Here is a 27,213-nt window from a genome sequence, read left to right as displayed (position 1 = left end):
CCGTGAAGTGACGTGCTGGGCACGGCCAGGAAGTGACCGCGGCGGGATTTAAACCCCCGCCCAAGGCGCTGCACGTCCCATGGTGAAAGCCGCGCTTGGCCGCCGTGGAGCGCCGTGTCCGCCGGGCGCCTGCGGAGCGCGGCCGCCAGCCGGGCGCTGTCCCTGGTGCTGAGATGCAGAGGCGGCCCCGGCAGACGTGGGCTCTGCCCCCCGAGATCCCGAGCGGGCAGAGAATGAGGATGCCTGGCGGGGCCCCGGGGCCACGGAAGGGCATGCAGGCGGAAGCCAGCCCTGAGCCGGGTGGGGGCGGGAGGGGTCTGCGGGGGCCAGCCCCTCCGACGTGTGGACAGCACCCCGCCCCCCGCCCCGTGTTCCTCAACAGCCGTCACTCTGTGCCTCGTTCGCGGGGACCTGGAAGCTCTAATGTCCTTTTCCTTCTGGAATGACGATTTCTTTGAGTGACCAGGATCCTACTCATCTGCTACGTTAATTAATTCAGTCCGTAATTATTGCATGTGGTCTCGGCGTGGGGTCTCCCGAAGCGGACCCCGAGACCAGGGAAGTGAGACAGGTACCGAAGCGTCCAAACGGGGTGCGTCAGTCGGCAGTTCACAGCTTGGTGCGCTGCAGGCTGAGGCTGGTGGGGACCTCTGAGGACTGGGCGGGGACCTCGGACAGTCTCGCCCTAAGGATCACTCTGGTTAGGGGTCACCCCGGGGCAGCCACCCCCCCTGGCATTTTTGCCCTGAGCCCACAAGCCCGGATGCCAAGGAATGCGCCAGAGACGGTGAAGCACCTGCCGCCGACAGCGTCCGCTGTGCTGGAGGCTGGGGTCCCCGGGGATGTGACAAAGGGCAGAGCTAAGGACGAGGGCGGGGCCGTCAGGCAGGGGACGGGACGGAACTTCCTGTCTTCCAACTTCCTGTCTTCCGTTCCCCGCCCACGCCCCGCACGGGGAAGGACTGAGACGTGGAGTTCCAGCGGCGGCTGCCCGGGACGTTCCAATCCGGTCCCGCCGTGCCCGCCCCCCGCTGCCGAGGGTGACGGGGAGCAGGCGGTCCAACGTGCGGTCCCCCCGCGGCCTGCTCAGCGGGGCCGTGTGCGGACAGAGAGGGCACAGGGGATTGCGGTCAAGCCCTCGCTGGACTAACATTCAAGTCACAAGCCGCCGGACGAATCCAGAGTCCTAACGTTCACATGAACGACGTGAAGGAAACTATGACAAAACGTAACAATCCATCTCCCACGAGGAGCCCTCACGGGTATTTTGTTTGGTAATTAAATCGAGACTATTCATAAAAGGAGCCTAAATTATGGATATCACAGTATGAATATCTGAAATAAAATCTGAAAATATTATGAAGAGAAACACTCGAACTTTTTAGAATTCTTTCAACTCTGAATTTTGTAGTAAACCTATTTTTTAGGGTACTATCTCGATTTTTCAAAATACCCAAACGTTTTATTTTAAATGGCTTTAGACTTTAAACCGCTCACCCGGCTTTCCCTCGTCCACCGCATGGCCCACTTTCTCGGGCAGCACGTGACCTCACGATGGCACACCTGTCACACCTAACGGATGCACAGATGCCGGTGTGTCCCTGTTAACCTCTGTACTTGACGGGGGCTTCTGGGGCCTTCCGGGGCCTTCCGGGGCCCTCCCGCCGGCCGTTCCCTGCTCCAGTACCCCAGGGGAGGCACGTTCGGCCGTCACGCTTCTCGGGCTCCCCCAGGCTGCGTCGGTTTCTTGGACCACCCTCGGCGCCTAGAGGAGGACCGGCCGGGTGTCCTGTGCGCGGGCCCTCAGCTTGGATTTGCACGTTTTTCTCATGCTCTCAGTCTTGGGGTTCCGTGTTTTGGGAGGAAGACCGTAAGGCAAAATGCCACCTCACCCTGCCCATAAAGGCTACCTGCTGTCAATGTGACCCATCACCTGGATTACGGCTCAGGAAGCCGCTGTCGGGTCTGTCCACGGTGCCCCCCGCCCCCGTCCCCACTGCGGTCCACCTCCCTGCGGGCAGGGCCTCCACAGAACCGCCTTGGGGTTCTTCTGCCCAGGCGAGTTGTCCGCCGGTCATCTATCAGCCGACTCACGACCTTTATTCCATACCTTGAGTCTCAAGCCAACACTGCGTCAGGACTAGTCGGAGGCTGTGTTCGTCCACCCTCTGCTGATGGCCTGAGTGTGGCGGCAGAGGTGGTGCACAAAGTGCCTTCTCTCAGGCTGGCCCGGCTCTGACCTCTGCGCGGTGCCCCCGCACCCCCCGGCCTCAGCCGGGGCTCCGTGGGGAGCTGGGTCTCCTCTGTGCGCTTCCTCAGGCCGCGAGGGCCGCGTGGGCCCTGGCTCCCGGGGTTCCTTCCCGAGCAGACACCCCACTCTGCCCCCCCACAGTGAGTGCCATGTTCCCTCAACGCTGTTTTATACCGGTGACAATTAATGGACCGATAAAATAATAACGAACAAATTATTAACAAAAGTCCAGTCGTTATTCAGGTTTCCTCAGGTTTTATCCGGGACGGCACGCCACACTCGGCCATGACTCCTGAGGCTCCTGGTGGCAGTGACGGGTCCTCAGACCTCGCTCTGATGGCCTGGGTGGCGGTGGGCAGGGCCGGGTGCCGAGGAACCGTGTTGGATGCTCCTCCGCAAGAATGTCTGATGTTTTTCTCATGATTAAATTAACCTGGGATTAAGGTCCTTCAAGAGGATCCACGCACTTCTTAAAAAATGTAGAAAGCTTGACCAACTAAAGTTAAAGCAAAGCGTTAAATAGGTAAAACTAATTATTAAACCAAAATTTATTTTAGCTTGCAATAAGAATAGATTATCATCGATGTAATAAAATATCGTCGATAACAAAAATGAACATTTTAAGTTAGGAAAAGGAAGTAAAGTATGAAATGTCATGACTTCTCCACATTCAGTGCCGCTTTCTGAATGCTGGTGGCGTCCCGGGTACTGTTTACGTTATGATGAAGTCGCGAGTTGCGCTTGAAGGAAAAAATGCACTGAAATAGAAAACTAGAGTAATTTGGAGGAAAACCGAAAAGAAAAAAAACAAAACACACATTCGACAATCACAGGCTACTTGGAATGCAGTATCAAAATTCCTGAGAAGGCGAGAAGTTCAAACTCTCGTTGTTCGGAAGGGAAGCAGGGTTGAGATGTTATCACGACGTTCCGCTCCTTGCCCTTGTGATATTTTATAGACGGCCGGAGAGAGGCGTGACGACGGGGCCTGAGGCTGGCGGGTGAGCTAGCCGGTCTAGGAAGGGCGGCTCTGTGGAACGATGCTCCGTCCCACCCCCCCTTCTGACCGCTAAGCCAGGGTTACTGCTGGGCAGGGGAGTTGCTGAAGAACGTTCCGGGGAAGTGGGGCGTATACGCCGAGCGTCGAGTTTGTGAAGGTTAACAAAGAGAGGTTCCTCTCTGTTCGTCTGCGACCCGACGTCCTTGGATTTCCTTAGACGCGGCGGCCTCCCCGCATTCCCAGGACAAGCCGCGCTCGCTCGCGACTCTGCCGGGCTCGCTGAGCTGATGTGCAGCGGGGCGCGCGGCCCGGACTGGACACCGGCTTGTTCCTCCTCTCGGTGCCGTCCTCTGGTTTGGACGTCAGGATCAAGCCGGCCTCGTGCAATGGGCTGGAAGCTGCTGTCCTTACTCATGCCCCTGGAGAATTCAGATAACAGAGGCACTCTCTCCTGAAGGTTCTGCTGAACTCGCCCGCCAACAGGCTGGGCGCCAGACCTCTTTTCCAGAGACAGAGGAAGGGCGAGACCTCTAATTATTTGTATAAAAGAAACAGCTTTATTGAGATATATTTCATGTTGATGCGGTTCACCCACTTCAAGTGTGCAATTCAATTAATTTCTTTTATGGTGACTGATCAAAGGGATGATTTATTAACCAGGAAAATAAAAATTTATTAAATGTATTCAAGTGAAACGTTTTTAAAATTAATCGGTATGGTTTGATACACACAGGTTTCTTTTAATGTTCTTTCTTACATTTCTGCATTCATAAGAAGCCCCTCTTCTCAATATTATTTTTTTCCCTCTGTATTTTGTTTTGTAAGCTCCTCTTATTCCTAATGCTCTGCGTTTTCCCTCACTTTTTTCTTGAATAGACCTGACAAAGGTTTATGCACTTTGCTGGACTTCTCTGGGACCAGGCTTTTGTGTTTGACTTCCTGGACTGCTGTCATTTCAGCAGGATTTTAGGAAGGAAGAGAGAAGTGGGCACATTCCGCAAACCGTCTGGCCCCTCAGCCGATCCGCTCAGGTGAGGTGACGACGGGCACTCTCCGCTCGAGCCCCCACGGCGGCCTAGCGGCTCGAGGTTCCGAGAGGACGAATTCGGACTCACACTGATGCTGCGGCTGGCCGCGGCTTCGGCACACGGCCGGGGCCACGAAGCGCGGGCACCTCTGGGCTGAGCGACGCGGCAGACACCTCTGCTGGGGGCCCCGGCGGCCCCTCACGCCACACGTGGCTGTGCTGGCGGGTCAGCGCTCCCGAGAACTACGGCTCCGAATCAAAACAGGGAAAAACGATCTGCGGAGTGAAGCGCTGTCGGCAAGCTCACGGGCCTCGGGTCCTTCCCTCGGCCACGTCGGGCGGCAGCCGCTCTCCTCCCACGGGGACTCCGGGCTCCCCAGGGTCCTAGGGGAGCGGGTGCACACGGCAGGAGGGGGCACACGGAGGGGACCAAACGCGGATGAGAACTGCCGTCACCTTCCCCGCGACCTTGGGCACGTTTCATCCCTCGGCACGGGATTCCTTGGAACGCCGTCTCTCTCGGAGGGTGACTCTAGGAATGGGGATAAATAAACTCGAACAGCCCGTCACAGACGCCGGCTGGACAGTGGGCACGATGCTCACACGGGGCACGTCTGACAGGACAGACACTTGGGCCACCGCTGCGTGCACCGCTGCGGCCGGGGGACACAGAACGGCGGGGCGCCAACTTCTTCCTGCTCGCTTGCCCTTTTGGTTTACGGAGACCGCGCTATGCAGGCAGGTACTGCGGCCAACGCTACGCCCACACCCTTCCGCCCACTGCGAGCCTGCGGGCTGGTGCTGTTACTCTCCCCTCGCTGCACGTGAACGAACAGAATCTTGAAATGACCCGCCTGAGGCCTCAAGTAGAAGACACAGGACTCCCGTCCGGGTGTGACTCAAGCGCTCAGTTACGATGGCACTAATTACATATGCAACGTAAGGGGGGGGGCACACATATGAGCCCCACGGCTAAGCAATCGACATGGAAGTGCGAGCCGCGCAGAGGTAAACCAACCTGGGAGTGTGGGTGTGGGTATTCCTGAGCACGGAACGATGAAACATTCCACCTCAAAGAAAACGCAGTATGTGATCGATAAAACAACTGTCGGGAGCAACTGCCTGCCGGTTATAAAGGAGCGAAGTGAAACCTAAAGCAAATGAATCGCGACATCAGGAACCCCGACGACGTCACAGAAATTCGGGTACACAGGAAAGAACTCGGAGTGTTCTTTTTTCCATCCCACAGATGGAAAAAAGCGGCAATTTAACCACAAGCGTCCCTGGCTGGTTTCCTCCCCCCGAATGACTGTCCCCTTTGGGAGGTGGACCTCTTCCCCCACATTGGCGTAAGTGCAGTCGCAGCCCAGAGCAGAGCCCTACGAGGCTCTTCCGCAGACGCCAGGTTTCGGGCGCGGCCGGCACACGGGCACACACCGGCACTGCCCGCTCGCTGGGTATCTGTGTCCTGACTTCCTGCTTTGGCGGGCGGTACGCTCGCCTTGTCTTCCTGTCCCTGCTCGTTGGTGACTATGTATCAAACTTTGCAAAGGGCGTTCCTCTCGTGGTCTCGTTTCTTCATACGAAACAGCACAGGCCACGCGAGGCACACGCAGCCTGCGCCCCAGGGTCGAAGGAAAGCCTCTGAAACGCACGTGTGCACCCACTGCGAAGACTTACTGGAGACTGAGTCTTACTCATCACAACATCGCTGAGACCTGCCAAACCTTAAGTGCCCGGTCCCCATCCGCCTCGAGCTCAGGATTCGACGGCAAAGAAACACGAGTTAAGTGCGCGTCTCCGTAACGGCCCCTGCCGACGAGGAGGGGCCACCGGCCCACACGCCGGTCCTGGCTGGGGCGCCCCGAAAGGCTCCCCGGGGAAGCCCAGGGGAGAGGGAGGGACGCTCCGGGGGGAGGGGACGGCCTGTGGGAGGCGCAGCAGGCGCGAAGGAGCACGAGGCCGCGGAGCGAGAGCCAGCAGCTACGTCGGGGTCCGCGCGAGGGCCGGCCGTGCTCCTGCCAAAGGCGAAGGACGGCACCGGAGGCTTTCACGTGCGGAAGGGGGGGCTCTGGTCGCAGCACGAAACACTGAGTAGAGGGGCCTGGGGAGGTGCTGGGAGCGATGCCGAGGAGTTACTGGATCGTTCGAGAGAGGACGCCGGCCTGGCCTGGGGCGATGGCCGAAGTGACGGAGAGAGGGGACACTCAGGAAGTAGAGTCGAGAGGGTCTGGTCGCATGGAGAGTGAGAGGCCTAGAGCTGACCATCGGTCTCAGTCCCTTTAGACAAACACCAGGTGGGCGTGGTGCCACTTGCTGAGTCAGGGTGGCTCTGCAAAAACGCGGTGGGGGCGGGGGCCGGGAGACCAGAGCAGGGAGACTGGGAAGCGCATCCCGCAGAGAGGGCGAGCAGGGAACTGAACACCCGGCCAGGACACGGCTCTGGCTGGAGACACCCATCTGGGCGTCGTCAGTCATTAAAGCGCCATGGTAATGAAATCCACGGCGGCGACGGGTGTCATGGCGACCACGGGCAGAAGGGGCCCTGACTGTCTGCGGTGAGGGCGCGGGGCGAGAAGGGGGCCTGAGGCGGAGCCGTGAGCCAGCCCCACATCTGCCGCTGCAGAAGGGAGAGCAGTAAGGTACGTAAACGACCCCGCTAAACCTGTCACCAGGGGAAAAAAAATAAAGGAAACGGAGAGTCAGAACCAACAGGGAACCGGACAGGCCGGACATGTGTGCTGGAAGGCGGCGGGGTCACCTTGCCGGCTGTTTGTAACAGGGCTGGTGCGTGTCCCCGGGAGCTGGCCAGGGAGCTGCCGAACCACCGTGGGAGCTCGGTAGAGCCGTGGAAACGGGCTGAGGAGAGACGAGGAGGTGTCGGAACGCAGACCGGGCCCCGTGAAGGACCGCGGCAGGGCGGCTATGCGCCCCGGCCCCGGGCTCCGCAAGGCTGCCACGCCTGGGCCCCCCCCACAAGGCTGCCACACCTGGCCCCCCCCACAAGGCTGCCACGCCTGGGCCCCCCCCACAAGGCTGCCACGCCTGGGCCGCCCCCCACAAGGCTGCCACACCTGGGCCCCCCCCACAAGGCTGCCACACCTGGCCCCCCCCCCACAAGGCTGCCACACCTGGGCACCCCCCCACAAGGCTGCCATGCCTGGGCCGCCCCCCACAAGGCTGCCACGCCTGGGCACCCCCACAAGGCTGCCACACCTGGACACCCCCCCACAAGGCTGCCACGCCTGGCCCCCCACCCCCAGGCATGTTCCCTGGGGGTAACTGAGTCTCTTCCTCTCCTGGTTTCTTTCTCTATAAGATGGGGATGATGACAACATTGACCTGTTCAGGTGTTTTCAGGATTAGGTGAGATAAAGGTGAAGGAGTTAGCACATGCCGGCCACTAATATAATCATAAAAAAAAGGATATAAGAATTCCTCCATTTTTTTTCAAGTAAATGCCAAACGCTCTGTAGTATCCAGTTTTCCCACTTTAAAATTCATGGGTAAGATGTAAAGTCGCCAGGCCCCGGCAGAACGGCTTCTCGGCTTTGCGCGCCCCACTCAGTTGCGGGATGGGGCCATCCCGGCCCGGCAGAGTTGCCCCAGCCGCCCGACTGGACCCCGGCCAGCGGGCCGGTCAGCGGGCCGTGGGCTCAGAGCGGAGTGCCCACCAAGGAGCGGACGAAGCCGGTCTCGCGAGGGGAGATGGGTGACCGAGACCCCTCACCGCGGATGACCGGAGTGCTGCCTTGGTGCCCGATGACTTGGGGACAGGCCCCACGTTCGGAAGTCCCCCAGGCCTCTGCACTCCTGTCTGTTTAAAGCAGCCAGGGATCCCTCTGTTTTGGGTGACAAATCCTCCTCGGCCTCTTAGACAACCGCCCTGTCGCTGACTGGACAACACCATCGCAGACTTCAGAGCAGTAAAATGCGTCCCTAAAACCCACTAGATACGCCGACGCAACCTTTTACTATAAACATCTCACTAAACCATAACAACTTTTCTGGGCAGCATCAGTTTCTCGTCCAGGGTGGGCATGCACACTCAGGAGGGGAGGGCAGTCTGGGGGACAGACCCTCGGCACCTTCCGGTGCCTCCGGACGCGACTGAGAAGCCATGGGGCTGTGACGGCAGGAGACCTGTCACTTGACCGTCTCTACCACCAGAGGTCAGCAGCCCTCACACCAGAGGCGATGAGCGTCCAGGCGGACCCAGCTGAGCCTCCCCGAGCCGGCTGCTCTAAGGGCGAAGGCCTGGCAGCCCTCCGCCGGGCTACCACGAAGACACGAAAGGCGAACCTCCCAGGCGTTAGTGAGAACGGGGCTTCTCGGGCTTTTTTTCCCCGCTCTCTGTCCTATGCCCACAAAACTTTATTTCATGGACAGATACACTGCATACCTGTCCAGGTACTGTGGCCTCTGGAGGGCCACGAACTCCTGTGATAGCTACAATTTTGTCCGAATCTTTGGTCACTTCAGGGCAACGTCCTCAGCTGAGGATGAATGAGTTTCAGTGAACACGAGTTTTGGTTCTGTTTGTTTGTTTACACAGAGTGGCTGCGGGTTGCTTTAGGTCATAGTTCTGAGCTGGAAGGAAAAGTGCGCGTTCACCAGGTGCTGGGCCTTGTTCGACAGAAAAAACCCGACGATGACAACGAGAGAAACAGCAAAGCCCCCAGAGGCTGTGCGTCACCCAAGGGCAGGGCCACTTCCTCAAGCGGCCGGGCTCGGAATCCCGAGACCCCTGCCTGAAGAACGAGGCTTGCCCTCCTCCACACCGCGGCCCGGTTCCTACCTACTTGTGATCGGCGTGGACTAGGTTGACCAGCTTCGCCCAAACTGTGAGTCTGGAGGCAAGTTCCAAAAAGATTATACTCTGGAAAATGCCTTGCAGGTGAAGAAGAAACACCTGGGGCGGAAGGCCCAGCCTAGGAGCAGCAGCCGGCAGATACGGGGTGGGGGTTGGGAGGGGGGACCGGGCAAGGCCGACGGGCGAGACAGCGACGGGGCGGGGGAAATCACCACGGCAAGTTCGGGAAAACCGGAAATTACTGCGAGCTCACGACAGGCGATGCGTCACGCGGGAAGCCGGGAGACAGCGCCGAGCTTCGAGGGGCTGGAAGGTTCTGGTTATAAATTTCTTAATCATGAATAAATTGCCGAACACTTATCTACTTCAAAAAGCATTCATGGGTTACGTTCAGGTGCTTAAAAGAACTTGCGCTTGGTCCTGCCATTCAGAAAGTTCAAGACGGTCCTGATTAAAAAAATAAACATAGATATGACCGATATAATAACAGAAAATTTGAAAAGCAGACCCATGAAGTGATTGCTACGGGACAGGCATTCCTCCCATCACTTTGCACGTAATGAATCATTTATTCCAGCCATCCCCAACCTTCGTGGCGCCGGGGCCCGGGGCTCCTGCGAGCATCTAACTAACGCCTGATGCTCTGAGGCGGAGCCGAGGCGGTGATGCCGGCGCTGGGGAGCGGCTGCAGGTGCACACGCCCGCCCGCCGCTCACCTCCTGCTGTGCAGCTGGTCCTCGGAGGCCACGGACTGGTACCAGCCCATGGCTGGCGGCTGGGACCCCCGACATTCCTGTGAAGCAACTAAGGCAGACCTCCTCATCCATGGTTTCGCCCTCCACAGTTTCAGTTACCCATGGTTGGCTGTGGCCCGAATACACTCAATGGAAAATTCCAGAACTAAGTAATTCCTAAGTTTTCAGCTGTGCACGACTCAGAGCAGCGTGATGGGATCCGGCGCCGTCCTGCCTGGCACAGGAGCCAGGGCCTGGTCCCGCGTCCCGACCGCGGACAGGCCCTGCCCGCGGGCCCCTGGGCGGCCTGTGTGGTTACCGCCAGCATCCTCTCAGTGAAGAGAGGTGCGTGCGGAGGGCAGGGTGTGCGGGGGAGGGGGGGGCTCGGCACCACCTGCGGGGTCCTGCATCCCCCTTGGCCGCAGAAACCCCTTGGACGCGCTGAGATGCCGCAAGAGGAGGGCGACTTGTCAGGGGCGCGCGGAGGGGACTTGGGGCACAGCCTCAGAGGGGTCGCGATGTGAGCTGAGCCGTGACACAGTTGTAAGAGTGACAGGTAAAGAAAAGGAGCAAGAGAAGGTCTTACCCTGGGAATGACGTAACAGCCTAAAGCCCGGAGACTGTGAGGGTCACACAGAGCAGGCGGCTGGCGAGCCGGGCCTGTGGGCCGAATCCGGCCTGTTTTGGCAGACGAAGTTGTGTGGACACAGCCCTGTCTGCTGGACTGCTTCGCTTGCTGGCTGCCTTCTGCCTTGCTACTCTACGGGGACCTTGGATGGTCGTGACAAGGACGGGGACCATTGGGCCCACGACAGAAAACTTCTCTGACGCCTAGTCTACGGGCCTGTCATTCAGAGAGGGGCGTGGGAAGCCGCAGCAGCGGCGCCTGGGGACTCGGCAGACTCTCGGGTCCTGTCCCCAACCCGCATAATCAGAATCTGCCTCTTCGAAAGATTTCCAGCAACTCTCACGTCCCTGGCGTGTGTGGCCAGGAGGAGGCGGTGAGGCCGCAGACGAAGGAAAGCTTGCACGTACCCTATATACGGACAGAGGAAAGTGGTAAAGATTTTCCCATGAAGGCGTGAGGCCATCGCGCCATGCTCCAGAAAGGCCCCTCGATCAGAGTGTGGCAAACGGTTAAGAGCCAACGACGGAAAGCGCGTAGAGAGCTGGTGTCAGACCCGGGCCAAAGACCCAAACGACGCGGGGAGATGGTGTGACTGCCCTTCCTTTCTTCCCAGAAGCAAATGACAGTTTGAAAGATTACTCTCTAACTTCACTAGTGCCTCTGAATTGCTTCTTACGAATATAATATCAGTTACACTTCATCAGGGAACCAAAAAGTACCTAGTAACAAAAATACTAGTAATCATGTGTTTCTGTGTACACCAAATGTATCTCCATCTAAGCAAGAAGGAACGTTAAATATCTATCATGAGGACCTCCTCATCGGTTATTTATTGGACAGGTCGCTAACATCAGTTTGCAGGATATTAAAAAGTGTAATGTCTTACACTAGGACTTCCCCCTCTCCACCCCCCTGAATCGATGCACAATTCAGCTTGATGGTCAATTTTTCCGTATTTTGGATGAATAAGCAATCTAAAGTTCGGGGGAAAAAAAAAAAAAGGCAGCGTTTCGGACGGCCATGCCAACACTATTCCTCCCTACAGCTCAGCCAACGGCTTCCGAGCGACTGCTTAACATTCTGCCTCCTTAAAAATCTAGAAAGTTTGACAGGGTTATTTGTGGGATTCAGTATGCTTTAAAGTAATGACAGCCAAATAGATAAAAATAGACGCGTGGAAAGCTGAGCACCCTTTCTTAGGTCCTCAGGTTTCATACTTTACATGCATTCCCATGGGCAGGAACAATGTAAAAGGAATAAGGCTCCTGTGTCTCTGCTCTGAGGACGCAGTGTAATTGAATTAATACGTCTCGAGCAAAGAAAAAACCCATCGAACTCACGCTGGGAAGAATCTCTACGTCAGGATCCATTAATAAGGGCCTTAAGAAGTCCACGGATTCAGTATGGTGGTTACAGGCACTTAGAAGGCCACAGAAACCAACACAGAGCGCTTCCCGCGGAGCTGCCGCGGTGCCATTATCTCGTTTAAATCCTCAAATGCCGCGATAGCAGCCCCATCCTATGCACGGAGACCCTGAGGCACAGAGAGGTTAAGTGACTTGACCGAGGTCACACAGGTAAATAAGTGGAGCTAAGAGCTGAGGCTGGGCCTCCGTTCCTGGCCACGACTCTGCTACTTCTCTAGTAGAATCTGCTCTTCACTGTCCCTGCTTCCATGGGACTCTGCGTGAAGTTCAAATGCAGTGGCCTCTTGTCACTAACGCCAGAGAAAAAGGAAACCCCTGGGATCTAGACAGTCCAAGCCACACGGGGAGCGCACACACTGCCCTGCGTACAGTGGTCAGACTGTGACCCGCGACACAACAAATCAGGAATAATGAGGTGCCTCCGATGGAAGAAACACAACTATTTCTCGGTAGGGTACAAAATGCAAGTTAAATCCCAGGAAAATTCTAACATGTATTGTGTAACTATCCGTCAATAGTCAACAACGAACGCCTGTTTTCTGGCTGGGATGTTTATGAAATGCTACAGGAAACCTGAAACATGAATACCGTATGGGCCATGCGTGGTGTTTAAGCAACTGCCTGACTGTAAATGAACAGAAGTATTAAAGTAGAGTTGGCACAAGGCACAGCATCCACATGGCCCATTCTTTGTTCTGGGAGCTTTAGTCTGTCTATACTCTTGGGAAAAGAAGAAGTCGCTACATAAATAATGCAAGTACAGAAGACAGTGAGCAGGTCTTCGAATTCCTCCAATTGTCAGGCATCTCATAGGAAGTTCTTTTTCGACTGTGAGCTCATCCTATTCCATTTTAAATACTAATTTTGCCAAAAATCAAGCTATTCTCCTTCGAATATTAACAATTTCAAAATAAGATTCAGGTAAAAGCCCATCGCATTTCAATTTAAACGTTGACTTTGCCAAAGAACAAACTCATTCCCTTCACATTTTAACAGCTTCCAAATGAGATCCAGGGAAGTAAGAAGGAAACAGGGTGGGGGTGGGGTGGGGGTGGGAATAAAAACCCGAGGGAGAGCGGCGACAGAAATGGAGTGACAGGGTCACCTGAACTCGAAACCCACTCAGTCAGCGGCTTCGGGTTTTCCTGCGTAACTTTCCCTATTGAAAGCAGCAGCCACACCCTGCAGACACAGATATGGGGACAGTTCGTTGTTTACAGGTAGGGACCTAAACGTAATCCGGGGGCTACCCCTGCGGGTACGGTGGCATCCCAGACGATTACTACTGCATGACACCTTCCTCTCATTCGAGTAGGGACAAAAGGAGCGCCCATGGGCGCGCACGGCCAGGCCGGGCTGCGGGGCGCCCCTCCGAAGTCCGCTGGGGCCCCCCTCGGAGGCGGCCGCGGGCCGCTGCGGACACGCTCCGCCCGCCGACGCGCCTCCATCCGCGGCCGCCCCGCAGCCGGGCGGGGGGTCCGCGGCCTCGGCGCGTGGGGACCGGGCTGTCGCGCCCGGCCGTGGCGGCGGCGGCGCGCTCCGGCGGCGACACTCACCTTCTTCTTCCAACTCGAATTTCTCCAGCATGCCGGCTTCCGCGGGTCCCGGGGCCGCCGCCAGCGCCGCCTGGGGAGGAGGAGGACAGCGATCAGCATGCGCTCGGCGGCGCGCGTCCCCGGCCGCGCGGGCGGGGCGGGGCGGGGCGCGGGGCGGGGCCGGGGGCGCGGGGGCGCGGGGGGCGCGGGGCGGGGACAGGGGCGCGGGGCGCGGGGCCGGGGCCGGGGGAGGGGAAGCGGGGCGGGGCCGCGGGCCCGGGGGCGCGGGGGCGCGGGGCGCGGAGCGCGGGGCCGGGGCCGGGGGTGCGGCGCGGGCTCCGCGGCCCGGCCGAGCGCTGCGGCCTCGCTCCGCGCCGCGCGCCCGGGAGGAGGGGCCGGGCCGGCCGGACGCAACGGAACGGAACGCGCGCCCCGCCCGCGATGGAGCGGCCGCCCCGCGCCCCGCCCCCCGCGGCTCCGGGCCCGACCGGCGGAGGCGACGCGTGGGCCGGGGACCCCGCGGGCCGAGAGCCGGGCGCGCGCGGGCTGCCGGGGCGCCCCCTCCGCTGCGGCCGCGAGCAGCCGTCAGCCGAGGCCGCACCCCCATCCCCGCCTCGTCCCCCCCACCGACGCCCAACACCTCCCCGCCGCCGCGGCTCCCGCAGGTTTAACCTGCTCAGGTGTGGTCTCGGCCGGCCGGGGAGGGGCGGGGCGCGCCGCCGCCTGGGCGTGGGGAGCGGGGGCGGGGCCTGCGGGACCCCGGGGGCGGTGGCACCGCAGGCCGAGTGGGGACTGCCTGTTTTTTTTTTTTTTAAATTTCAGATTAAACTGACCATCCCCTCCCCCTATGAAAAAAGCTTGTTCCGTGGGTTACACGCATCGTACGTGCACCGTGCGGCCCTCGGTTTCACCCAGCCATGCAACTCTTAATTCGCTTCCTCTCTTCACGGCCGATTCCCTTCTTTGCGTGAGCCGCTGCCAAAAGCTCACACAAATCTAAATCTGGCCCTGGCCACTCTGTCGCCCTGGATCTGGGTATCTGAGACTCTCCTGTCGCCAGCTCAGCTTGGCAGGCAGCGGGTCTGGCAGCCGAGAGCTGCCTGGAAGGGCCGCGCAGTCTGAGAAGGGACAGGCGCCCCCCTCCGCGGGGCTTTCCTGTGTCAGCCAATCTCTGCCCCATCTGCAGGGGCCCCTCGGCTCACTGCGAATGCTGGGGCCCTGATAATGAGATTCGCTCCCTAACTGCAGACTGGAGCTGTAAAGGGGCCCCAACCTCTCGAAAGGAACTTGGGTTTGTCACTCTTAAAACCCTCGCCCGGAGGAGGAAGTGCTGAAGTCTCCTTTGCACTTCTGCTCCGTCATCGCAGTTGGGCTGATCCCTGACTCTTAAGCTTCTCCTTAAAACTGGCGTACGCGTGGGAGGATGGATAGGTGGAGGAAGAGAAGACAAAACTAATTTTGTTATAGGATTGGTGACAAAACCTACAGCTCTGTCACGCTTAACAGCATAAGGCTGGATGCATTCCAAGTTCAGGAACAAGGCGAAGATGCCCGCTACTGTATTAAGGCAAGAAAAACAAATAAAAGGCATACAAATTGCAAAGAAATAAAACCATCCCTATGTGCATAAGACATGGCTGTCTGCATAGAAAATCCCAAGGAATCTAAAAAACAAACAAAAATCCTCAAAACTGGAACTAGTGATTTCAACAAGGTCACAGGATGCAAGATCAAAACACAAAAATCAATCGCATTTCTATACCAACAACAAACATGGGAAAACTGATATTAAAAACAATACTAGTTATAACCATTGCAAAGAAAATACTTAGGCACACACTCAAGGAAACGTACAAGATCTGCATGCTGAAAACTATGAAACTTGGATGAAGCGAAAGGGGACCCGAATAAATGGAGAGGCACCCCATGTTCGCAGGTTGGAAGATTCAACACAGTAATGTCAGTTCAGCGCCATATTAATCTCAAGGTTTAATGCAATTCCTTTCAAAATCCCAACAAGGTTTTTTTGTAGGTGGGACCAGCTTAGTCTAAAATTTACATGGAAAGGCACAGGCTCTACAATAGCTGAGACAACCCCGAAAAAGAAGAATGAAGTGGGAGGAATCGCTCGATACTGAGGCTCATTCTAGAGCTGTAAGGAATCAAGACTGGTGTCGGCAGAGGGGCAGACACACTGAGCAGCAGAAACAGAGACTCCAGAAATAGACCCCCGTGAAAGTGTCAGATCGATGTTCGATGCTGCAGAACACCAGGGCAAAAGCAACGGGGGAGCGGTCGGACATCCGCAGGCAAAGCGGACCTCACCGTCAGCCTCGCGCCTGCCGCAGAAACGAGTTGGAGTTGGACCATGGCATTAAAATGTAAAACACGAAACCTTTAGGAAAAAAAAAAAATAATACGAAATCCTCAGGACCCGACCGCCAGGCAAAGAATTAGACGACATCAAAAGCATGGTCCATAAAAGGAAAAACAAATAAATCTGGACCTCATCAAAATTAAAATGTGGCTCCGTGACAGACTCTGTTAGGAGGATACAAAGACGAGGTACAGAGTGTGAGGAAATAATTGCAAACCACAGAATCAGCAGTTGACTCGTATCTGGAACATGTAAGGAATTCTCAAAAATCGACAGCAGGAAAGGAAAATCCAGTTAGATCACGGACAAAAGATACAAAGAGACACTTGACTGAAAAAGATATACAGATGGCAAATACCCACGTGTAAAGATTTTCAACATCATTAGCCACTAGAGAAATGCAAAGTAAAGCCACAGTAAGTGATCACTACACACCTATTAGAACGGCCAAAATAAAAATAGCGACAACACCGAGTGCTGGCGAGGGTGCGGAAAAACAATCACTTTTGCATTGCTGCAGAGACGCAAAGTCGTGTCACCGAATGTGCAACTGCCATATGGCATGTCAACTGCACTCCGAACATTTACCCCAGGGAGGTGAAAACTACGTCGACGCGAACACTTGTATATGCATGTTCACGGGCAGTTTCACTTGTCGTGGTCCGAACCGGAAATAAACAAGCGTCACTCGACAGGTGAATGGTTAAGCAGACTACAGTCACTCGTGGCTTTACGATGGGACATGTTCTGAGAAATGTGTCATCAGGCGATTTCATCGTCCTGCAAACATCGGGGTGCCCCTACACAAACCTGGACGGTCCAGCCTGTGACACCCCAGGCTCCCTGGGATGGCCTCTCACTCCTAGGCGACAAACCTGCACAGCCCGTCGCTGTGCTGGATGCTGTAGGCAGCTGTGACACAGTGGTGAGTCCTTGTGCATCTAAACATGCGTCCACGCAGACAAGGTCCAGTTAAAATAAGCGTGAAAGTGGTGCGCCCTTCTAGGGCACGCGGCATGAACGGGGTGTGAGTTGCTCCGGGCGAGTCAGCGCGTGAGCGGTGAGTGACCGTCAAGGCCGAGGGCATGACCGCCACTGCTGTAGGCTCCAGACGCACCGGGCGCTTGGGCTACACTCGCGTTATACAACAATATTTTTCTTTCTTCGATAATAAATTAAGGTTAGTTTACTGTAACTCTTCTACTTAATAAAAATTTAAACCCTTTTTGACTTTTGTAATAACACTTAGCTGAAAACGCAAACGCACTGCACGGCTGTACAGAAAATACTTTTTCTCTGATAATATGTCCTTTTTCTATAACTTTTCTCTTTTTAAAATTAACTTTTTACTTTTTAAACTTTTCGTTCAATTTTTTTAAAAGTATGGTGGCACATAGTAGAAGCGTCAGTCATCTTAATTTTTGAAACGTCTACATTTTAATTTTTTGCAGTAATTTTGTATAATTTCGAAAAATCCCGAATTGCCATCCATTTCGCCTGTAATCCCGGGAATTGTTTTTGGAAGGCAGAAACGGGTAGCAAGCGGGTGTGTGCATTTTTAGAGGTTGTCAACGCTGCAGATGTGGCCTCCAGACTAAAAAGTCCTGTGCCCATCACGGTAAAAGTCGGTGGAGCCGGAAATGGACGCGAAGTAACGCGAGCCTCGTAGGTTTTCACTTGATAATGAGTGTACAGGAGTTGACTGAGATAAAACTGTTTCTGTATAATACGCCAGTGGGGCCGACTTTATTTCCACAGGCTGTTTTCACTTAGACATCGCACGTTTTCTTCCTGAGGAAAGGAGGACTCTGGGGAGGGGCGGACACAACTCTGTGACATGCGAGGTCCGTCTCAGGAACCTGAGGGCCTGCAAAGCCTTGAAGGTGTGCCTGGGGTCAAAGGAGTGATCGATGGGTCAGCGCAAATAACTTAAAGTTGGTGGTCGTCAGTTGCCCCCTCCTGGCGACGTTTTCTTAAAGTCTCACGACTTAATTTTAGCTACTTCAGCCAGGCAGGGAAGCCAGGACTGAGGCGAGGCCAGGGAAGGGCTCTGGTGATGTCTGGGTTAGGAGGAGGGGCCTGCATTTCTGACCCTCCCTCCCTCGGGATTTGGGGCAGAGAGCGGCCGGGTTTTCCTAGCTTGGCCTTGAGCAGGCTCACCGTATTTCTGCCTGCACACCATGGGCTCCTGTGGCCGGTCTGGGCTCCACCGTGGTCAGCGGGGAGCAGAAGGCTTCAAGTGTAACTTTAGTCAGAGAATGCCCGAAAAACACAGAGCCGCTACAAGTGTGACTTTTTGGCTGGTGAAAAATGCTAAATGATTAAGGTCTGTCTTACATAATCGTGCCCTGGTGCAGCAAAATACAGAATTTGGAATGACCATCAGAAGGAAAAACTTCAGCCTCAAACTCACTCATAAAACGTTTGCCAAAAAAGCTTTTCTTCATGCACTGAGGTCGGATATGAGTCCGCTTTGCCTCTCTGTTTTTTTTTTTTTTTTTTTCATAATCTTAAATGGCTCCCGTGAGAAATAAATCAACCTTAAAAGTCGGATAAGTGGCTCCTCAATAATTTAGTGTACCGAACCCCACAGATTTGATGTTTCTCTTGCTGTGTTCTTTGAGCGCTGGCTCTGCTCTGCAAAGCCTGGCAGAAAAGGTAGGCCGGGGACCTGCCGCCAGTGCCGGGCCAGGAGCGGAGTGTGCTCAGCCACCAGCTTACACCCCCACTTCTGTACTGACCGCTCCCCAGCCTCCATCTCAGGCCGACAGCTCTCCTGAGCTCAGACTGTCCACTGGTCCTCTCCACCTGACCTTCCTACATACAGTTCAAACTCGCCCCCCGAGTCCACCTGGTCACCTTCCTGTCCCTCGGGGCTACCCAACTTGTCTGTCTCCACCGCAGCTCCTTAGGTAGGCGTCCACCGCCTCCTACTTGGTTGCCGAATCAGCTCCAATTCCTCCCGCCTCGCCCTTTCCTACCCTGGAGCCAGACTGACCTTTTAAAAACACAGACTTACTCTTGTTACTCCCCATGTAGAACCAGTGGATGACTCCGGGACCCTCCGGGAATGTCAGGCTAACTCCTCCGCACAGGGCACAGGGCGGGGCCTGATCGGTTCATTTCTTCCCCATTGCCTGCCAGGTCCCCTGCCCCCACCCTCACCCCGTAGCTGAGCTGCACTGTCCCGCGCTGCCCTAAGGGCTCTGAATGTCTGGCCTCCCTCCCTAGTCCCCTGCCACTTGGCTGGTTTCTGCTCATCATTCCTCCAAGAATGAGTCTTACAAAGAAGGCTCAGTCTTCACCAGGAAGCCTTTTTCGACCCCTTCTTACAACCAGCCTGGTTAATTGCTTCTCTTGCTCACACACCTCTACAAGGCACTTAACACAGGGTCAGAGTTTACGTTCCTGTCTCCCCAAAACCCCACAAACTCTCTGAAGGGGAACAATGGCTCTGTTTGGTCGTCTTGGTGTTGCCAATGCCTGACGCACGGTAGACATTCCAAAAATATTGGACTGAAATAAATTGTTTGTTATTAGAAAAATCAATGAAAAAAACGTGGTGGGTAAACAGTTGATTTAATAGTATAACTGGGTTCAGAGATGATTTCATCCCAATTCATGCATGCCTCATTTCTATTTAGAAGTGATTATATCCACTTCCCGGTGAGTGTTAGACCTGACATTTTAAAGGAAAAAGAGAGTGACTGTGCTAAGAAATAATGACAGCAAACATTTTTGCTGCAACAGACTCTCTCCGAGGCCCGGAGGCTGTGGACGCTGATTTGGAGATTAGTGGGAAGCTTTGCCAGCTCCCGCCGCCACCCCACAATTTTAGTTTCTGTGAAGTGCCAACAGCTAATATTTTAAAGTGGTGTAGAAATTCAATAAAAGCTCAAAGAAGTGAGCTATCTAAAACCGTAACTATTAATTCTTCTGATCGATTTCAGTCAGCATGTTTGAAACAAAGATTTTGTTCACTGTGATACTTTTCCAAATAACAATTTCAGAGGCTTTAAATAAAGTTAGTTCCTTCCTAATATATATATATATATATATATATATATTTTAATGATTTCGTTTCAAGAGCATTTATCCACGGTAGCTTTTCAGAGAGTGTGGCAACCAATTTCTACAGTTCAACGAGTCAGCTGAAAACCTGTTTCGAAGGAAATGTTTTTAAATAAGAGGTGAAGAAAACAGACTAAACCAAAATAGTCCTTTTTGTCCGGATTCTTTGTTAAATTATCTTCCAACATCCAAAAAGTAGACGATGTTAAGATTTTTGAAGACAGTCATTCAGCAATTACTCACTACCTGCCACAAGCCAGGAACCTTGGTAGGTGGGTCAATAAACTATCCAGTGTGATTAAAAATTCACGTCGAAGGTAGGAAGTAGGAACCCGACATTACCCAGGGTTTGTCGCTTTACAACTTCTGGTTCTTTGGAGGTCATCAGTCAGGGTCAGAAATGGGTATTTCTCCTGTCTTTCCCAAGCAAATCGAAATTTAGTTTCCATATTTTTTTGCTAATCGAAATATCCGATTATTAGGTTTGTGTTCGGCATGACTTATTGGGAGCTAAACACCTTCTTGTATGTCGACAACCCTTATTTTGCCATAACACTTTGCAAATTAAAAAAAAAAGTAAGTATTGCTCAGCAGGGTTATTTCCGTTCTCAAAGCATCGAGCCTTTGACTTCGAAGTGTGTTGCATTGCTACGACACAAAATTGCACTACAGAGGCACGGAGAAGTCCGTCTTCACTTTTCGCTGACCTTCCTCCTGCAGCGGGCCTCGGCACCACCCCTTCCCAGCACGGACCGCGGCTCGTTGCGTTTTTAGCCCTCTCTAGCCTTTCGCTTATGGAAATGCTGGCCAGAAACTGGTGACAAGCTACGGAAATGATTGAGACAGACCACGTCCACTTTCGCCCCGTTTTGCTCTACAGAAAGCGATCCAAAGTCAAGGTGAAATGACGGGGACCTGCTAATACCTCCGTGCCGCCTTCTGCACCGGGCTCTGGGGGATTCCGGGACCTTCACCCACTGTCCGGGGCGTTAGGCAGCTAATGGGGACGGATGTGGGAGAACGCAGGGCCCATTACATGCAGGGGTGGGACCTGCGTACCTCAAAATGTACATCTTCTGAGAGGTTGTGGTGTCCCCTTTCCTATTGTGACATCATTTACCTATAATAAACTATCCGTTTCGAGCGCACGATTCGATGCGTTAACCGGAAACCACCGCTACGATCGAGACACAAAAACACTCTTGTCGCCCCGCAGTTTCCTCGCGCCCTTTGTGGTCCGTCCCTTCTTCTTCTTGTGGTCTTGGGCGACCCACGATCCACTTTCTCTTGCCCGAGGTATTCAGACTCAGCTCACACCCCTTGCCGGCGGTGCGGACCCTGGGCGCGTGGCGCGGGGCCCTAAACTGCGGCGGAGACTGTGGGCTGCCCATCTGCCACCCGCTCCTCCTCTCCCACGGATTCTCCGAGAATGAGCCTTAATTTTGTTGCAGGGTACACCCTTCCTGACACACGTCGTGACGGCGGCAGCCTAGCTTCCCAGGGTTAAAGAGAAGGACTTCGGGCTGGGGAGAGCCCACGGCACCCACGCGCACGCGCGCATATCCCCGCCCCACCCCCTGTGTTGGCCCCACCCCCTATGTTGGCCCCACCCCTGTGTTGGCCCCACCCCCTACGTTGGCCCCACCCCTATGTTGGCCCCGCCCCCTACGTTGGCCCCACCCACTATCCTCCTCACCACGTGTCCCCGCCCCATCCCCTATCCTAGCCACGTAGCCCTGATTGCTATTTAGGACCAGCTTACAGATGAAGCCAGCGCTGAGAGCGAGAAAGAATTTGGGTCCTTGGCGACATCACTGAACAGGTCTGTATCTCACCTGGGCAGGGTAAGATGTCTTTATCCTTTGAGCCAGGCCGAGTTGGAGTCTTGTGTTACTCTGCAGCCAAAATCGACCTAAGCGCTATCTGGGTACTGACTGTATCAGATCCAGGCCCTGCCCTCAGGAGGTGCTATCCTAAATAGGCGAAGGTTATATTCCAAGTGTGGGAACTACATTTCTGTATATGTAACACAGCAAACAAACAAACAAATGCGCACTAATGCTAAAGAATACACAAGGGGAAGGGGAAGGCATCTTTCAGCGGCAGGGCTGAGGCCGACCTTGGAGGGGGCGGGGAGAGGTGGGAACCTAACGCCCAGCGCAGCGCTGAGGAGAAGCCCTGAGGGCAAAGGCGTTTGCCGGTCTCAGCAGGCAAGTGGCCTTTTACCCCAGAGAGGAGGTTCTTGTGGGGAAGTTAGGAAAAGGTTGGTAGAGACCACTGGGGCTCGAGAAATGCAGACGGGTTTCAGGCGCCGGGATAGAGGACGTGAACGTAGATTTCCTTCCCGTGTTTTTGGCAATATCGAAAGATTTTATCGTCTGTGGCGCATGGAAAGGGATGGGTACGGGAGAGCCTGGGGCCAGCGAGACTATTTGCGACGCCTTTACGATGGGGAATGGAAGCGAGGGAGTCTGAGAAGTGGCGCCGAGAGAAAAATCATTTGGACCTGGGATTTCAGTGGATTAGGAGATAAATACTGCGGCCACGCCACCCTGACTGTGCCTGATCCCGTCTGATCTCAGAAGCTAAGCAGGACCGGGCCTGGTTAGCACTTGGATGGGAGACCACCCAGGAAGACTAGGTGTTGTAGGCATAAAAAAAAAAAAATTAAATAAATAGAAAAAAACTTAGAGTAATAATTATAAATAGAAGCATCGAAAGAAGCCTTTAAATACAGCAATGAAATCTTTATGGAAGCGAAAGAAAGCCAATAAAGGAAGCTGACAGGATCACAAAAGCCACATGCTCGGCTGTAAATATGCAAAAGCCTCTTGAAATTATGAGCTTGTTTCTCGAAACCCTTTGCCCACGTCTCTCTACTGCCTACAGTTTTCAAAACTGCGGCTCAGTCTTAGCGTGCTATACTGTCTTATAACTTTCCTAAAAAGAACGTAACTTGACGGTCAAATTTAGATTCGTGCTGTTTTCCTGTAGTGGTCCTAAATAGGGGTTAAAGTTTTTTGTTCTTTGTTTTTAAACCATCAGTTGTATGTTTTTTTTAAAAAAGCGTTATGATCCGCAGCCACTCCCCGCCTTCCCTAACCCAGCCCAGCTCCTTGTCAAAGGCGTAGGGTACCTGCCTTCAGATTGCTCGGGAAGGCTCTTTAGGAATGGGGTGACAGGCTCTGGAGTGGCGAGGAGAACAGGGTAACATGGGCATGAGCGAAACCGAGAAGACTCGGGAGACGGGCCGGAGTTTGGGTTTTAGAAGCAGAATTATCTGGAGTTGAGTGAAAAGGAATTCGCGGCAGGTAGTCACAGCACCTTGAGGGAGGCGGCCTGCCCGACACTATAGTTTTTCTCCTACACTTTTACTGTCCCCCATCCTGTATCTGAGGCAGCTCCAGAGATGGTAAATTGAGACCGATAAGGCTGGAGAAGTGTCAGAGATAGTTGGGCTATATTATCATTGTTGCTGAATGCGTGCGAGCCTAATGACGGGTTACGTGCGGTCTACAGTTCAGGCCTAGGGACAGGTGGAATTTTCTTTATTGCCCACGCGTAACACTGAGTGAGCAGGAAGGCAGAGTGAAAACGCAGCCCTGTCTACGGACACGGGTCCCGAGAGCAGGAAGGGTTGCGGGTGCGTGAGCCACGAAGACCAGGCCTCTGCTCTGAAGATAATGTCTTTGAGTATGTCAGCACGGAGTGCTGGATACGTCACAGCCTTTTGGGGGCCGTACCAAGAAAAATTCCGAATGAGTGAAGTACGTATTCTCCACCAGCCGTGTTCAAACGCATCAAACATAGCTCACGGAAAATAATTTCTGGAATTTGCTGTTACATGCTGGAAGAGACTAAACCGTGTTAATATTACATCCCAGTTTAGTATCATTAAACATGGGGAATGAACACAGAAAGCAGTATTGGGGGACCCCCCCCCCACACACACACCAACTTCAACGGAAAGGCCAAGTTCAAGTTCATGATAAGGACAGAGCTTAAGCAGGGCAAACGCTTTCCTTCCCTGCTCACCTGACTCCTCGAAGTGGCAGCAGAGTCTCAGGCAGGCGAACGGCTCAAAATCCTTTTTGGCCTCCAGGTACTGAAGTATGTTATACTTGGTTTCTTTAAAAAATTTCATCACTGAACAGATCTATTGAAATGGCACGAAATATCAATATGATCTCTCTCTGATGGCTTCGGTCTGCTATACCTGTTTCCTGGGCTCTGTGTAATACCAGTCATTCACTGTATGAGACCCAGTGGTGGGCTTTATAATTTGAATAGTATAAAAGTAATAGTTAATACGGATTTTTATGAAAACGAGACTTCTAAAGATGACATTCTCCTAACAACTAAACTATGTAAATTGAGACAGGGTCCTGATTATAATATTAGGTGCAAAGCTAGGTTGCGGCGCCGTCTTGCATAGTCTACCTTAGCTCAATGTCTCTTTCTACACTTGTGGATAAAGGCTATGACAAAGGCTAAGTGAAAAAAATGCCGCACTACAATTTACCTGTCTCAGAGAGGTGGAATTGCAGGAATTTTTTTCTTTATGCTTTTCTTTTCCTAATGAGAGGAATTTTAAGAAATCTCCGATTGTGGTATAAATGCATATAACACGATTCTCCTTCTTAACCGTTTTAAGCACACAGTTCAGTTAAGCGCATTCACCCTGTTGTGCATCCAGTCTCCGGGATGCTTTCATCGTGGAGAAATGCTATTTTTAGAAGAGATGATCAAATACTTCTCTAACTTTTAAAATCAAATGCAAAGGAGGTAAATGCAATGGCCTAATCAGACTGTGCCAAGATAACGGAACAGTCTTACCAGCCTGTGAACGAACGCATAAAAGCAACGGGCTTTTAACCCGCTTTTGAGACAGTGCGGAGAGGAAATCCCTGGCGGAGAGATGCGGAGCTCGTGGTAGGATTTCCTGTGTGGCTCCTCAGAACCACCTGCTTCAAAGTCCCTCTTTTTTTTTTTTTTTTTTCTGAATGAAATACACCTCTTCCGTAAGCCTGCACAAGACGACCAGACGTCCTTCTTACTCAGGAGCCAAAATAGCGACGAGTTAGGGTGTCGCGTCAAGCCTCGAAAACGGTGGGAAAGCGTGTAACCGCACACCGCCTCCCGAAACAGGTTGCCCCCCCCCCCCCGGCACGCACGCACAGCTGGAGAGTTGGGGCGGTTGGTCACTCATTAACAGGTTATGCACTCCATTCTCCGGGGCCCCAGAGGAGGCTCGTCTAAACTTCTCCACCGTTCCGACAGCTAGTTTCTACCAAGTCGTTACGGGAACGCTATTAATACCGGTGTTATGTTTTATGTCACTGTTGTACCAATGATACTTCGCGAGCTACGGTTAATGCTTTTCTAAGCGCTACGAGTTCAGGGACAATCCCGGCTCTGTGCCACCGAAGGAATTCCCATCTAAATGCAAATCGAGACGAGCGGGGCTGGAATGCATGAGCGGGTACAGTAATTTTCCCACCACCTAATGTTGGCGCCCCCCCGCCCCGCCCCCCGCAATGCGTTTTCATACGACCGTCTTGGTAAAGAAATGTTGCTTATTAAGATTAAACGATGCTTGTATTCGTCCCTGCACCTGCACTTGTAGGTAAAGGAGCTCAGAGTCTTGATTTCTTTGATCTAATACACAGTAAACGAAACGGACAAAGAGCACCCTTTTTCTGACCGCGGCTTCCGCACTGCGGGCTGACACATCCAGGCCCCCTGTGTCTCTGTCTCATGTCCCGGAAGAATCCAAGGAAGTGCGCCCCAAACGGCGCTCACCCAAGCCCCCAGCTCTACTTCCCTCTCCTGACCTGACGACCAGCCGTCCGTCCTTTCGTGCCAGACACTCCCACGTGCCACAGCAGGGCCATCCTGTTTTGACTCTTCTGGACTTTTCTAACCGATCCCTCCCTCTGCTTTGCCGCGCCTGTGGCCTTCATTCAGGCCCCGGTCGTCTCTTGGACGAGCGCTGACTTTCTGCACTGGTGTCTTTGCTTAGTCTTTGCCCCATGACACCAAGTGCTGTCCCAGGGACCCTGGTCCGCGTCTTCAGCGGGTGAAGCCCTCCTGCTGGTCTCCCGCCTTCCTGGGAACGAGTCTCACCCTGCCGCTCTGCACGGCATGTCCCCTCGGGTCACTGGGTGGGAGTAAAGGATGCTCTGGCACAGATGACAATTGTGGCAATTTTTTTTTTTTTCCGACAAAGGCCAGATAGTAAATATCCGGGGCTTTGCAAGTCGTCTGGTCTCTGTTCCCAACGACTCACCTCTGCTGTCATAGCAGGAAAGAAGCCACAGACAGCACGTACATGAACGCGTGTGGCTGGGTATTAATAAAACTTTAATTACAAACGCAGATGGTGGGCCAGATTTGGCCCATGGGGATAGGCGCCAAGAAGCTGGCTCAGTGTATGAGGGACAGACTGACAAACTCAGCCTTCTCCAGAGGGGACTGGGACCCATCTAAAAGCATGGATTTGGAGCCCAATCACCCTGGTTAAAATCCTGACGTAAGCGTTGCTAGCCATGGGGCCTTTGGACAGCTTTGCACAGATTGTCATTCGACCTCACCACAGCCCTGAGGGAGAAGCACGACCTTCCTGGAACGGAGGCGCGCGCGGGGCCGAGGGGTCAGGAAACCCTACGTCCTTCCACGAGCACGCTCACACGCTCGCGTCACGTCCACCTTGGAAGAGAAACACCCTCTGGACAGCCGGCCGCCTCGGCCCTGACTCACACCTCCTCTGCACACCAGACTTCCTGATAAAGCTGTCCACATGCCCACACTCACTCAGCGGCCCTCTGGCGAGCGGGCTTCGGCCCCCGGTTTGCAGAACCCGGTGACTGGTGTGCGCGACAGAGATACCTTCGGCTGTCACATATTTAGGTGACATCTTTCGCACCACTGGCCAAGCGAGGGGGAAGATAATGGTGACATCTTTCATTCCGGCTGTAGCAGATGACTCGGCTCGGCCCCAGCGAGCGCCCCAAAGCCACGGGACACCAACATTTTAACCGCTGCCCCTCCCGGGGGAGGGGTGGGCGTTCCTCTGGGGTGGAGAAGCCCAAGCTGAAGCCTACAGTGGCCACTGTCCACACAGCAGACTGAGCGTGAGAAGGGCTGGCTCCAGCGACCAAGGCGGCGAGCTGGCTCGCCACCAGAAGCATGCGCTTCGTGGCCCACGTTTGTACCCCCGTGATCCCGGAGGTGCCCGTGGAACTTTAGAAGCAGAAATCTGCACCCTCCCCCCTCCCCCCGCCCATCTGTGACTGAGCTATGACCCGGGAGCCACGAGATGCAAGATGCACCTAACGCTTCAGCTCCGGG

The 27,213-nt window shown here is 54.2% G+C and overlaps 1 protein-coding gene, 1 long non-coding RNA gene and 1 pseudogene across 7 annotated transcripts in view; 1 reads left to right on the top strand and 2 right to left on the bottom strand.

Annotated features, from left to right (window-relative positions):
• Window positions 1-27,213, bottom strand: part of PRKAG2 (protein kinase AMP-activated non-catalytic subunit gamma 2) — a 142,232-nt gene that overhangs the window by 27,814 nt on the left and 87,205 nt on the right. For all 6 annotated transcript variants that reach the window (XM_016163918.2, XM_016163919.2, XM_036230627.1 and 3 more), the window contains one exon: window positions 13,437-13,506. In XM_016163918.2, coding sequence (XP_016019404.2) covers window positions 13,437-13,506 — 70 coding nt within the window. The remainder of the gene's footprint in view (window positions 1-13,436; window positions 13,507-27,213) is intronic.
• On the bottom strand, window positions 1,230-6,235 carry LOC118610743. Its single transcript, XR_004954000.1, has 2 exons — window positions 5,297-6,235; window positions 1,230-4,810 (listed from the first exon to the last, which is right to left on the bottom strand). It is a non-coding gene; the product is annotated as an uncharacterized LOC118610743 (long non-coding RNA).
• Window positions 22,398-22,516, top strand: LOC118611064 (annotated as a pseudogene).

Source organism: Rousettus aegyptiacus, unplaced genomic scaffold, assembly GCF_014176215.1.
Source record: "Rousettus aegyptiacus isolate mRouAeg1 unplaced genomic scaffold, mRouAeg1.p scaffold_m13_p_13, whole genome shotgun sequence".
Taxonomy (NCBI): Eukaryota; Metazoa; Chordata; class Mammalia; order Chiroptera; family Pteropodidae; genus Rousettus; species Rousettus aegyptiacus.
Note: the sequence above shows the minus strand (reverse complement) of the source record. Positions and strands in the feature narration are given on the sequence as shown.